A 13,678-nucleotide genomic window follows, 5' to 3' on the forward strand; every position below is an offset into this window, starting at 1 on the left:
CTGTTGTATAATTTGCAACTTTCAATTGCAATTCATGGCTTATTTAAAATTTAATAAAATCCAAAATTCTTGCGGCACCCAGTGTCCGATTGTTCAAATTAGTGCGGCGCCGAAAGTGTTAAATTGAATATACCAACTAAATGAATGATGAATGAATGTAACTCATTTATTTTCAAGTGTCGGAAAAAGGACAGGCATTAAAACTTAGTGTTCTGTTTCATACACTTAGTGCCAGCTTGCGAGCTAAAAAAATCAAGTGAGCATTTGTACTTTGTGTGTAAGAATTTTTGTTGGTATTTTAATTCTTTTATAATGTCTGCCAACTTAGACATCCCATAAGCGGTAACAGGCTTAAAAAAAGTTTTGTTAGGTGACTTGCCCAAGGACCCACATGCCAACAATGGTAGCAGCATTGAGCCTCAAACCCGGTAAACCCGGTAAACCCTGGGCTAGAGGCAGGTGTGCTAACCACTTTGTCATGGCACCAAACCCGCATAAATATAAGGGTATTGATTAAAGTTCTATGTTTGAGGCTTTTTTTGAAGTTTGTGAAAGAAATCAAAGCGTGGATTGTGTGTTTGCGTCAACCAATAGTTGAGATGTGTGTGGAAAATTATTATAAAACAATTGGGTGAGCTACACATAGAAACTAATATTGCCAAAGATAATTTGAATCAAATTACTAGAACACCAGGTTCCGATTAACAAATAATGGTTAAATGATTAACTATGCAGCAATGATTCTTCTTGAACAAGAAAACAATAAATAGGATGCTTTCATGTTTTCCTCAGAAACAACAACACAACAAAAACACAACAAGAACACCAGTGCACTAATGCACAACTACAACAAGAAGAGACAAACAATAACAACAAGAGAAACAAACAAAATTAGCAATAAAAGAAACTAGGACCATCTGGAGATAATAGACATCTAACATGCAACATCACAGTTCTGTTTTATTTTCTGAGATTTGAAGTTTAACACATCATGAGCCACATATAACCAATGGTGTCTATCTACCTCATGCACACTGTCCGGTTTACGATTCAATGAACAAGACACAGTGGCCTTACCTTTTCTGTAATTCGATTTTTCCAACTGCTACAGTTGAGGTGGCCATATCTAGTGCAAAGTTATCGGAAGAATTAGTTGGTGCAACAAAAGCAATTGGATTTGTACCCAAAGTGCACTGTTGGGCCCGCGAACCAACCACTAATGGGGAGGTGTTACACATGGACATTCCCTATAACAAAATAAATAAATGAGATGCAAAAGTAGCTAAACACCCAGAATTTAACTAACCACAATTATGAGTTTTACAAACCAACAAGTATAGAATGAGATTTATATGCAAGGCTGCCTCCCATGCCCACAGGCGAGTTGCTAAAGCTTTTGCGGTGTGCTGATAAGTGACTTTTGGTTAGTTTTCTTATACTACAATTACAGTGATTCAAAAACTATAAATTGAAATGAGATTTACTGTTGTATATGTAAGCTTAAAGTAGACTTATGGAGTATGACATTGACATATGCAGAAAAACCTGCTTTAAATTTTAAACTTATAAAATGGGTTTCGGAAATCCAAGCGAACTAAAAAAATAGTGTTATGGATAAGATGCATTAATTTGTTTTATATTAATTTAACTTATGGAGTTGGTTGTATGACCACACATGCAAGTATAAACATCCTGAAAGCAAGGCAACTAATGGCAGAAACTTGCCAATTCTCACACCAGTTTTTATTCTATATTTGATTCTATGGCAAGGCACAACGATAAGGATCTGAAGTTAAGGCCAGAGTTGGCTTAAATAGTTTGTTAATCTCTGAATAGAAACATGAAAGCATCCTATTTCAACACATAACCAACCCAAGCTATAAGCAATCAGGCATTTCAATTGCAATAAAGCTGCATACTACATTCATGCAGCTTTTAAGAAATCATCCAGGGATTTTAATTTGCCACTAAAATGCCACCAATTTTCAGGTGAAGTTTATGTTGTTTATTGACTTACAATCATAGACTTTTCAGCAGCCATCAACCCATAATACCCAGCTATACTGTAGTGGTTTGATCTGCGTGCACACACCCAACCAACACCTGCTTCCGACGCTTTCTGTGAAAACAAAATCCATGAAAAAGTACAACCGCCAAGCTTCTATGGCAATTATTTTTCTTTTATTGTTGCCGCATTAGTCAATGCATCCCCTTTTTGTTTTGTTTTAACGATTAAATAATGCAACGTTAAAGGAACAACGAAGTACTTACAAACAAATAAGAACGATTAAATAATGCAATGTTAAAGGAACAACAAAGTACTTACAAACTGTTTGCGGCTAATAATATGATACCATCATTTAGGATTACAATAACTTATACATCCGGAATAGGGAAGAATAATTGGTGAAACGATAAACTTAAAGCAAAGCGATAAACTTAAAGCGGATATATAAGGCTGGCTGTAAAACTAAACGTACATACTAAACTCAAAGTCAATGCAACTATAACTAAAGGACGTATAGGAAAGCAAGGAAGTAAGCCAAACCCGCGAGTGATGCGGGCGGCGCTGGTTGGTTAGGGCACATAAACTTAAAGGCACATAAACTAAACTTACACGCATGAACACAAATACACGCTTCATTGAACTTACATACGATTAACGGTAAATCAAATGCGGGTAACAAAGTAGGTTCGAACTTACAGTTAACTAAACATATTTATGTATATCTTGCGATAACAATATGAATTCAAACTCTTGTACCTAACAGCTTTACGCTCGATTCCTTTTAATGCCCTTTTCATTAATTTTTTTATGATTTTTTGGCGACTTGTTGACAATTTAGATAACCCATAAGGGAACACTGTTTTGAGCAACTTCCATATTAAAGCTTTCGCGACAGCCTCTTTAATGCCTAACAAATAATTTTTCCCATTTAAAATTTTTTTCAAGTGTATGATTGACAATTTAGACAATCCATAAGGAACCACTCTTTGTTTTCTTGCACCTTTTATAAACAATCACGACCCACTTTAACCGTCATTTCAATAAACCCACACCTCACCTTAATAGCAAGGTTCATACAAAACTTCCCAACAGCAGGTCCGAGTAGATTCCCCCCATCCACCATTGCCGTGGCAACCGTTTCCTTCTCAACAACAGGCTCGCCCTTCACGTCGCAAATTCCTGTCTTCAAATCTTTGACGTACATCTCTGAAAAAAACAGGGGACATGAGCATGACGTTTGTTATTAATTATTTTTGTCATAGATGTAATTTTTTTTATATAGTAGGATTGAGGAAGATAGGACTTTTTTAATCTGTTTTCTGGTCCTATCAATATGCCTCGCAGCAACAACTAATATACAAACTCACCAAGTCTGTTCATTCCATGACTGAAGTGTCCTCGATAATCAGCAGCTACCAACAGCTCAGCAAGGTCGGTTGCATGAGATGTAGTTGCCCCAGCTGCAGTGATGCATTTCACTATAAAGTCTGTAGCGGCTTCCCTCGGTACGCAGGCAAATTCACTGTGAGAAAAGTTGGTAAAATTAGTTGAGAGCATAGGCGCCAAACCAAGGGTTGGCAGGCCAACTCTAGATTTTCTACACTGCATTAATCATTACCATTTCAACCAAAGATGCGAAAATTGTTTGAGAGAATTTTGAGTTTATCTATTTTACTGCCTTCGCTTTATACACATGTGGCATCATACCAAGTACAGTTTATCCACAGTTAGCACAAATGTATGTAAAGTATATGCTTCCTGTAGAAAGGCGGTTTCTTATTACATATACAGTATGCAAATTAAGATAATTAATTAGGCATGAAAGCATTTTGTCCAAACATTTCTCATGGTGGCAACTTTAGTGGCTTACCCATGGATGACACAACAGTTTCAGGGGTGCCAACTCCCACTTTTTTTAAATAAAAAAACATTTATACATATATATATAAAATAAAAATATTTGTTTTGAAAACCCCTCTTATTTTTTCTGGCTGGGCTATTGGTTGCCACTTCCATATCCAAGGACATACTGATCAGTAATGGTATTGTATTCGGATGATAAATAATTTAAATTAAATGATTTCAATGAAATATTGAAATTTTAAATTAATAAATACCAGTGATGATGAAAGTTGGAATAATTCTTCCTATTTGTAACATGATGGTTGAAGCATACGTGGTATTTATTACAACATAAAGGAAATAATTAGAAATGATTTGATTGCAATAATTTTATCAACATGATGAACATTTATTATTTCTAATATAAAAGTTGAATTAGGTGACTAATTAAATGGTGCAACGAGAAACTAAAATGACGACCATAAAGTTAGCATCAAAATCTATTTATATTTTAGGCTCAATTTTCTACATAAAAACCTTTAGATATAAGTGTATGAAATTTTTACATACATGTACACACCATGACACAAATAATTTAAAACACAACTGTTTGCCCTACGGCAAGTAAAAACACCCATAAACAATTACAAGAATTTAAAATTAAAAGAAAACGATTTATATAGTATATAATTAAGGATCTTGTATAAAGGAAACTCAAATAAAAAATAAAGAAATAAAAGTAGAAATTAAAAAACTAAACCAGAAAGTTGTTAAATTACCCTTGGTTTCCTAAAATTGACATTCCAGCTTTTATCAAGAAGAGCTAAACTAACCAAAACCTGGAAATAATAAACACAATAACAAAAAACGTACAGAGAATCACCCACAGTAAGCAAGATATGGAACTAAATAAGAAGAAATAAAAAAACAGCAAGAATATAACAGATGGATTGATTACATTTCTGTTCATAGCACAAATATTTATAGAACATTGAGACTTAAATAAAGAAAATAAACACAGTTATGGAACTACATATAGGATTCATTTGATTTTCTTTACAGAAGGTAAATAGAAATCAGTTATTGTAAACAGAATTGGTTTAAAATGTAATAAAAATAAAAATCAAGAAAACGTATTAACTAGATACACATCACTGCACAAAAGTTGTATAAAAAAAAATCACATTCTTGAATCTTGATTACAATAATAAGATAGATAGTTAAAAACTATGGCGAACAAAACTCTACTGCAATCATAATACACTAAAGTGCTTTTGGAATAATTTCAAATAAAACTCAGCTTCTATATGTGGGTTGTAAACTTTGCATATTGATTTCTGTGCTGCTGTAATCAAACTAAGTCTATATTCTTTGTCAGTGATTAGTTTCATAGCGGAAAATATAAACTCGTCAGGATTTAAGAACAAACAGCCATTTAGATCATGGTTTATAACAGCACTGTTGCCAGGTATATCACGAGCAAGTACTGGTATATTCATAGACATCGCTTCCAACAATGAAGATGCCATACCTTCGCTGTTTGAGGTATTTACCACTGCAAATGTAAAGTTGGATAAAAGTTTTTGGAACTCATGTCTTGGTACAGCAGGAGAGAATAACACGCGGTCTCCGTTTGTTTTATTCAGCCACGTTTGCAAATTCTGGGTTTGTTTACCTTCCGGTGAAACATTAACTTTACTGCTATATCTCAATTTCAATGCTGACAACTTTTGAAAAAATGTTTCAGAGTATGCTTCATCTAGTATGTTACCAATAACCAATAACCTGATGTCGTACTTTGGCCTTTGCGAGACACTCCACTTCCAAAAATCTTCAAGCAGAAACAAAGGGTTTTTCACAGGTCTTATATTTGAAGGTATGATAAATAAAATTGGACTTTTAAGGTCAGGAGTGTTTTCACTAACTGCATGGGATTTAAACATTGTATAGTCAACTGCTTGAGGATAAACATGTATATTTGACTTGGGGCAAATGGTCAAAGCAATTTGTTTCAAATCTTCAGTGAATGCCACACAAAACACTGAGCTCTTAATTGTATCTTTTAAGATGGTTTGTTTGTTCCCATTATGTCTGTCTTCATTAATGTCGGTGCCACCAAATACTATTCCATAGTTAACGCGCAATTTACACGGAACATTACAGCGACATTGCAAACACACGCCACTCTTTACAGCATGCAACAATAATAAAGCCTCCGCACATTTTTTTTCAATAAAAATGTTTAAAAGTTTTACAGAACATTTATTTTCTGCCACAAAATGTGTGGGCGTGCATGAAACACATTCAATACCCCTCTTCGTAAAATGCTCGGAAATTCTTCCTACAGTGGAAGTATTGCCACTACATGGTAGTAGAGGAGATAATATAACAACACAACGCATGTCAGGAATAAGAAAACAAAAAACACAGATCGAAAAAGAAAAATTTATACATCATTTAAATTTTAAACAAACAAAAAGTGAAACTTAGTAATAACTATTTTACAACAAAAAATTCATTATTGGTAAAAAAATAATAATAATATTAAATCAAATAATGCATGTTCCACATGTTAAATTCAAGTTTAACTAGCTCATTGTCATTGCTACATTTGATTCATTTTATATGAATGTAAGTTAAACAATTACAGAAATACCTCCAATAATAGTGATTTATAATATATCAAGAACCTTAAAAAACATTACAACACTAAACAAACATTCTGCAATATAGTAAATTATAGTAGATCAGCAATTTTCATGTTAAATATACATATATACAAACTTGAAAAACCTTAGCATTAATTAATTAGCTAATTTCATAAATTTACGTATTATTAAATGGTTGTATGACGCAAGCAACCACCTATGTCTGACCATTTGACCAGGCACGCATGCTATATTTACAATTTGGAGCACAAGACATAGTCGGCATTCGGCAATCAATGGTAGCGGTATTTGTCCTAATATGGTTGCGGTCATTTAGCGCCCTCTAAGGATTATTGTTTATCTGATTTCGTAAACACACGGTGTCGATGTTACAATCTCGTAAATGAATGAATGAATGTTACTATCCTCGTGTGAGAGTGCAACGTCTGATGTAATAACATGTTCAATACTCCTCGTGCCCCCTTATGATTAACGACATACCGTCGCTGCTAGCATTGTGGGCGTATGTGTCTTTGAGTAAGACACTTAACAGCAATTGCTCCAACCGAGTGATCACTAATGGGTTGTCCAAATTATCAGCCATACATACCCCCCCCCCCCCCCAAAAAAAAAATCATTCACAAAGTAAGATACATGGTAATTCGTAAGCTGGCACGAGGTGTATGAGCACCCGTGGTACAACGACTGTCGTTTTCCAGCCACACGAGGATAAAGTAAGTTACACTCTTCCTCTGACATATATATGTACCAGTGTGCGTAATTGTTTTGTCTGTATAGCCGACAATTCGGACCACCTACTAGTGACCATAGGGGGTTGAAACAATGATCTATGAGCATCTCGCCTAAGGATACACACGCCAACATTGGTAGCAGCATCGAGCGGTGAACCAGCTCCCTCCTGGTTGTTGCGAGCGCTCGCAACGAATGCGCTTGTAAAGTCGGAAACATTTACAAGCTGTTTAAACCATTTACTTCGTATGCCACGAGCACGACTGGCAATAACGAAGGTAACCTATAACATGTTACTTATAAGCACACGCTCACGACAAACCTGTATTTATGTGTCACCAAATTGGAACTAATTACTGTTCAATTTGGAATTTAAAAATGCATTTGCAAATCTTTCCAAGCTGAATTCAGTTCCAGCTAAGCTGGGCACAGATTTTTAAAACAAACCAATAATGTAGCGAAGAAATTGCAGCGACCGGCGACAAGTACCTCAAATATTTACAGAGCGGGCTATATCACCACTCAGGTTTAACTATTAATGGTTGCTGAATTAGTATTAGTTGCTGAGTGAGCTTGGAAATAGTGTACGGGTATAGATGTTCATAAATGTATAGGTTGTTTGCATGGGTGGGCGGTGATACAGTTTTCTATTTTGGAATGTTAACTAGCTTTCCTATACGGATATAGGCCTACATATAAGTAGGAATAGGAGTAAGAACAACTTACTATATAGTTTTAACTCGCAAAGCTTTTTAAAAGATACTCTTTTCCATACGCTTTTTACCCGTATAGCATGTTTTACCGATTATCAGTTTGTATTCGAAGAGAAAAATACAATTAATTGAAATGCTTTCAATCAATTATAATGACAACTACACAAAACTTATTAACCAACAAAAATGGCATTTCACTTCAGGCGTTTAGGTTTAAATTTGTTAAAATCAAAGAACAAAATGCCCACCTACAAGCTATGTTACTTCAACCTCCGTGGTCTTGGAGAAATGGCGAGAATCGTATTCGCTGAAGTTGGCGTTGAATACACGGATGAAAGGCTGGAGCGAGAAGGGGCTGACTGGGCTGAACGAAAACCTAGTGAGTAGGAATTAATCATAATGATATAGTACTGTGGGGGAAGATGGGACACCGTTGGCACACAGTTTCAAATATCCTGATCAAGTTTTTAACAATAAACAACGATTTATGGTAGTCGTGAGGATACGGTTTTATAATTCTTCGAATGTTCTTTGTTTACTACCAAATGAAACGAGAAAATAGAATGAAAAGGTGTCACACCTTCCCCCACTGTACTCTATATGGTCTACAAACCATGGGTGTAAATGGGTGGTCTACAAACCATGGGCCTCTGGCCTAAATCTAAGTTGCCAAGCTGTGCCACGCTCTCCCATAAGCGTAGAAAAGAACTACAAAAAAACGATATTCGGGAGGCCAGGACTACCAATGTTATATAGTAGGGTGGGGAAAGATGGGACACCTTTTCAATCTATTTTCTCCTTCAATTTGGTAGTAAACGAACATTCAACGATTTTTTATAAAACTTTATCCTCACGGCTCCCATAGATCGTTGTTAGTTGTTTAAAACACGATCAGGATATTTGGTTATTAGGTGTGAAAGGTGTCCCATCTTCCCCCATCCTACTATATGATATGTATCCACATGTACTTATGAATAAGGTATTGAAAAACTTAGAAAGTAAACATCGATACAGACCCCAAACTAAAGAAAGAAGCATGCGCATATCTATAATGAAACGTGTGTGGTTTTTGGTTGGTTATATTTACTAACTCTTTTTTATACTCTTTTTTATTTATTTGCAGAGACGCCATTTGGAAAGTTGCCGATTCTTTTCGTAGATGATGTTCAAATTGCGCATAGTAGGGCAATATTGCGTTATCTTGGTCGTATATTTAATTTAATGGGATCAAATGAGTTGGAAGCGGCGCTGGTTGATATGTGGATTGAAGTTTTGTTTGAATCTGCCATGGCATATCCATTCAATGAACAAGACGAAAAGAAAAAGGTTACTGTTAGTAGGCTATATGCAGGGCTATAAAGTAACTTATTCATCCTCCCGTCAACGACAGTGGTTATATCACGGGTGTTCTCTTCCATACACCTTGTTTCATAGACCTCGTGCCCACTTACGAGTGTATATGTTGAGTATATGTATACTTACTTCAGATTGTAGTGCACTTTTGAAACTCTCCACAAAGTACTTGTATATAGACAACATGACGTATACACTGTTACCCTACTTTCTAATATATATATGATCGACAGATCGTGTGTACTAATAACTTTGCAAAGCTATTACAGTTCCGGTCAATTCACGTTCGCAACTTATTGCCAGCAAATAATGCATTTTAGGCGGAGCTGGCTGACGCTCTTTGGAACGATAACCTATTACCGAAGCTGGCAAAAGTAAACGAACAAATTATAAAATCAGGTGGACCATACATACTAGGAGAGGTGCGTCGGTATAACCTGTGCTAAACATATATATATAACCAGGAGTGCTGAATGTACTTCTTGCCGCTAACTAAGTATTCAACTTTTATCAAGAGCTTTCAAAATAAAGAATATACGCCTAAAAACTGAATAAAGTTTCCTTCCTTGCTATTGTAGTCGTACTCTGCTAGTTTTAAAAGTTAATCAAATTCACTACAAAGCCCATGGATCCGAACAAATGTTTATATAAAATAAGTATAGCATGAATATCGAAAGCATGACTTTATAGTTCCCAACCTATACTGAAACTACTTATCATGACAACTCAGTATATTATAAGCATACGATTGTCTACAACGCTCCAAATAAACACTCCGCCACAAACCTAACATTTGCCTTTAATTATTTCTACCAAAAACTATAATATAGTAGGGTGGGGGAAGATGGGACACCTTCGACACATAATAACCAAATATTCGAATCGTGTTTTAAACAATTAACAATGGTCTATGAAAGCCGTGAGGATAAGTTTTATAAAAAATCGTTAAATGTTTGTTTACTACCACACTGGAGGAGAAAATTGATTGAAAAGGTGTCTCATCTTCCCCACCCTACTATATTATAGTTTTTGGTAGAAATAATTGGTATTGTTGGGTAAATTGGGACACGTTTAGCACATAATATCAAAATATCCTGGTAGTATTTTAAACAAATAACAATGGCCTTTGTGACTCGTTAGGATACGAATTAATAATTATTTCAATGTTTTTTTTGTTTACCACCGAACGGAACAACAGGATAAAATAAAAATTGTCCCATCCTCCCCTACCCTACCATATACACTCAAATAAAAGATATTTGCATTGCAGAAACTCTCTGTTGCTGACATTGCCCTGTTTTCTAAATTTGAACTATTGAAAGTTTGGTTTGCCGATAAATCATTGGAATCGGTTCCATATGTTACCAAGATGATCGAAACGCTTGAAAATCGACCGAAAATTGCTGCTTGGCTAAAGAAACGTCCCGCGTCCTATATATAATGTACATGTAAAATGCTCATATGATCGCCCGTCAAAATAATGTATATAACAATAAAACTTGGTGAAACGTGTGTCTGTTTTCTGTTGGTCTAATATTTGCGTTCAAAAAAATTACGCCCGATCGCGCAGTCTGCAGTGATGTGTTAGTCACGTGGTGCTCACACACGACTTGCTTACACGTTAGGTAGAATGGTGTCAAGTAATGATATGTCACAGGTCTGTCGTAACCTAACCCAATATTACGTTACCATTGTTTGGTGTGACCAACCTAGATTGTAATCAGACAGCAACGTACGTAAACGAAAGGCCAAAATTTTCCTCTTATAGCGAGTACATGTGTGTGTGTGCAGGATGTATATGCGTGTGTGCGCGTATATAAGTATATGTGTGTGTGTATGTGGGTGTCTACGCATGCGAAGCCGTCACCCATCAAACAAATAGAAGCCTGTATGGGCCTCTGGCTCACAATGATCGCGCAGGCAACGCTATGAGTTGGTAGGAAACGGGCGTGACGTGGAATACAAGGAGACGTGGAATACATTTGGTTGAGTGATTGTTTATTCTGGTGATTTGTGTTTTATACTACGCATATGTGTAGTGATATTTTGTTTGCAGAGTGGAATGATAGTGCAGATATACGAGCGAAAATGATAGTTATTTCTGCAGCAAAGACGTTTACAGCATTATTTTTTATGATATATATAAAATATCATATTTACCGTCGGGTTTTCGTGTTTAATCATCGTATACTTAAGTATAAAGCTGGTAAACGCGAAAATATTGGTGCGGTAAACCGATACCAGCCGGCAGAAAAGTCGGTCAATTTTTGCTGTGTCATGCAGGTTTACCACTACGAGTGCGCTACAGTACTTACACGAGCGTTGGCTCGGCCCGAGGGGATGTTTGTAATAAGACATGCAGAATGTCCAACCGTTAATGTCACCATTGCTACACCGTTAACAACAAATTGAATAATGCATAGCAACTGTTGCTGTGTCGCCATTGTTTTTAAAAATTTAAATTTGCTCGAACACGTTTTTATACAGTAATTTTGGGTATCAATTCCCATTTATTATATGCATGATAACTTCGGGTTTTAATATGCGTTTATTTTAAAACACCATACACACTTTGCTTTAGTTACATACAAAAACTAGATTTAAAAAAATGGCCATAGACAGAGCTTTTCAAACCATAATCTAAGGTATTCATTTTTACTACAGCTAAAACTTAAATACTCAGTAACTACCCTATATCAAAATGCCAACTTACAAGTTATGTTACTTCGACCTCCGAGGACTTGGTGAGATGGGAAGATTAATCTTCGCAGAGGCTGGAGTTGACTACACCGATGAAAGAATAAAAAAAGAAGATTGGCCAGCCAGAAAACCAGGTTCGTAAACTGTTACATGCTTGTATGCTTACCTTTTGTAACTGTTTCTTTGATGAAAATATTTAAAAAAAACAATTACATACTAAAACATCATCCACAAGTTATATTTGTGGGAACACATTACATGTATACATTTCACAGGCATGCCATTTGGGAAGATGCCGGTTCTATTTGTGGATGATGTTCCAATCGCTCACAGCAGAGCTATGGTTCGTTATCTTGGCCGAACATTCAATTTAATGGGATCAAATGAGTTGGAAGCAGCTCAGATTGATATGTGGATTGAAGTTTTGTTCGAAGCTGTTATGGAATATCCATTCAGTGAACAGGACGAGACCAAAAAGGTGAAATAAATTAAATATTCAGAACATATTATTATTGTAAAAGTAAAAATTGTGTAAAATATAGCGAGAAATGGTAAAACCCTTTAAATACAACTTTTTTATCTTTGCATACCAAGTTCAAAAAAAATTACAATTAGTTTTGTTTTAACCATAGCCTTCTTTAATATTATAACAAGCTAATGTTATATTTATTACAAACACAGGCAGAGAAAAAGGAGACTGCATGGACCGACCATTTTTTTCCTAAATTTACAAAACTGAATGAACAAATTGCAAAATCATGTGGACCATATATTCTAGGAGAGGTAAATGAAACTTTAAATATCTTAGATGTTCTCCCTGTAATTCATTAAGATACATTTTTTCCTATCATTACCTACCTTTGAGAAAGCAACAGGATTTCATCTGGTAATGTCTTAGCACCCGAGGTGTTGGGGTATTGGCTAACTGAGGTCATATAGAGTAGACCATGAAGTGCCTTATATAGGACTTAACTGTTACAAAATGAAAGCTATTAACCTTTACCTAACATTTCAGAAAGTGTCAGTTGCTGACATAGTTGTCTGTGCAATGATAGAGTTGCTTAAGACGTTGTACGATGCCTCCAAGTTCGAGTCTTTCGGTCTCATTAGTAAACTCACAGACACAGTGGCCGCAAGACCAAATATTGCAGCTTGGCTGAAGAAAAGACCACAAGACTAAATCTAACAAAAAACCTCTAAATCCTAGAATGAACTGTTGTAATAATACCAATCATTGGTCTCACACTCACTCACTTAAACCTTTCATATCAAGTCAACTTTGTAAAATGTTAATAAAATAATGACCATTGAATCTTGATTGGTTGATTTTAAAATGGTCTAACCAATGAAATTGGTTAGCTAACAGCAACACACATAATTATAATTACTAAGGTTTTAAAGAATTGAACAAAAGAGGTTTTAATTATTCCTGATTGAGTTGTTACATGAAGATCGTAAGTTGTTACATAAAGATCGGTACACTTAAGCTTTTTTAGACCTTTTAACGGAGCCGTGACGCAGTGGTTTATAGCGCTTGCCTTTTAATCAAAGGGTACCGCGCATACCAAATAGGCTTGAATAAGCACAACAACTAATCATTGGCTTACTAAGTCTTGTATTTCAAGTCAAAACTTTATAATAAACCTCACTATGACTAATTCTTG

At 35.5% G+C, this 13,678-nt stretch overlaps 4 protein-coding genes across 6 annotated transcripts in view; 2 read left to right on the forward strand and 2 right to left on the reverse strand.

Annotated features, from left to right (window-relative positions):
* The window catches only part of LOC100183774 (uncharacterized oxidoreductase YjmC), an 8,406-nt gene extending 3,698 nt beyond the window's left edge, over positions 1 to 4,708 (reverse strand). Inside the window, exons 1-5 of one of the 3 annotated variants that reach the window (XM_004225696.4) lie at positions 4,630 to 4,708; positions 3,376 to 3,530; positions 3,066 to 3,214; positions 2,018 to 2,119; positions 1,078 to 1,247 (exon numbers count right to left, since the gene is read on the reverse strand). In XM_004225696.4, the coding sequence (XP_004225744.1) occupies positions 1,078 to 1,247; positions 2,018 to 2,119; positions 3,066 to 3,214; positions 3,376 to 3,530; positions 4,630 to 4,652 (599 nt within the window). In that variant the 5' untranslated portion in view covers positions 4,653 to 4,708. Of the gene's footprint in view, positions 1 to 1,077; positions 1,248 to 2,017; positions 2,120 to 3,065; positions 3,215 to 3,375; positions 3,531 to 4,125; positions 4,269 to 4,629 lie in introns of those variants that run through there. The other 2 variants (XM_018817672.2, XM_002127947.5) reach the window with 2 other exon arrangements.
* LOC100179070 (glycosyltransferase 1 domain-containing protein 1) lies at positions 4,272 to 6,950 on the reverse strand. The gene has a single exon (XM_002128005.5). The coding sequence runs from the start codon at positions 6,250 to 6,252 to the stop codon at positions 5,104 to 5,106; it is 1,149 nt and encodes a 382-aa protein (XP_002128041.1). The 5' UTR covers positions 6,253 to 6,950; the 3' UTR covers positions 4,272 to 5,103.
* A 741-nt stretch (positions 6,951 to 7,691) lies between these two features.
* On the forward strand, positions 7,692 to 10,826 carry LOC100176750 (glutathione S-transferase 1-like). The gene is made up of 4 exons (XM_002128114.3): positions 7,692 to 8,340; positions 9,085 to 9,287; positions 9,635 to 9,736; positions 10,585 to 10,826. The coding sequence occupies exons 1-4, from the start codon at positions 8,148 to 8,150 to the stop codon at positions 10,753 to 10,755; spliced, it is 669 nt and encodes a 222-aa protein (XP_002128150.2). The 5' UTR covers positions 7,692 to 8,147; the 3' UTR covers positions 10,756 to 10,826.
* Positions 10,827 to 11,948: 1,122 nt separating this feature from the next.
* Positions 11,949 to 13,326, forward strand: LOC100186966 (glutathione S-transferase 1). The gene is made up of 4 exons (XM_002128135.4): positions 11,949 to 12,148; positions 12,290 to 12,492; positions 12,696 to 12,797; positions 13,030 to 13,326. Exons 1-4 carry the CDS (start codon positions 12,016 to 12,018, stop codon positions 13,192 to 13,194), a joined length of 603 nt encoding a protein of 200 aa, XP_002128171.1. The 5' UTR covers positions 11,949 to 12,015; the 3' UTR covers positions 13,195 to 13,326.
* The last annotated feature ends 352 nt before the right edge of the window (positions 13,327 to 13,678 follow it).

The sequence above is a fragment of the Ciona intestinalis genome, chromosome 2 (genome assembly GCF_000224145.3).
Source record: "Ciona intestinalis chromosome 2, KH, whole genome shotgun sequence".
NCBI lineage: Eukaryota > Metazoa > Chordata > Ascidiacea > Phlebobranchia > Cionidae > Ciona > Ciona intestinalis.

Coding starts and splice junctions, on each gene's coding strand:
- LOC100186966 (XM_002128135.4), top strand. CDS start 12,016: ATGCCAACTTACAAGTTATGTTACTTCGACCTCCGAGGACTTGGTGAG. Junction 12,493..12,695: donor AACAGGACGAGACCAAAAAG/GTGAAATAAATT, acceptor TTACAAACACAG/GCAGAGAAAAAGGAGACTGC. Junction 12,798..13,029: donor GACCATATATTCTAGGAGAG/GTAAATGAAACT, acceptor CTAACATTTCAG/AAAGTGTCAGTTGCTGACAT.
- LOC100179070 (XM_002128005.5), bottom strand. CDS start 6,252: ATGCGTTGTGTTGTTATATTATCTCCTCTACTACCATGTAGTGGCAAT.
- LOC100176750 (XM_002128114.3), top strand. CDS start 8,148: ATGGCATTTCACTTCAGGCGTTTAGGTTTAAATTTGTTAAAATCAAAG. Junction 8,341..9,084: donor CTGGGCTGAACGAAAACCTA/GTGAGTAGGAAT, acceptor ATTTATTTGCAG/AGACGCCATTTGGAAAGTTG. Junction 9,737..10,584: donor GACCATACATACTAGGAGAG/GTGCGTCGGTAT, acceptor TTTGCATTGCAG/AAACTCTCTGTTGCTGACAT.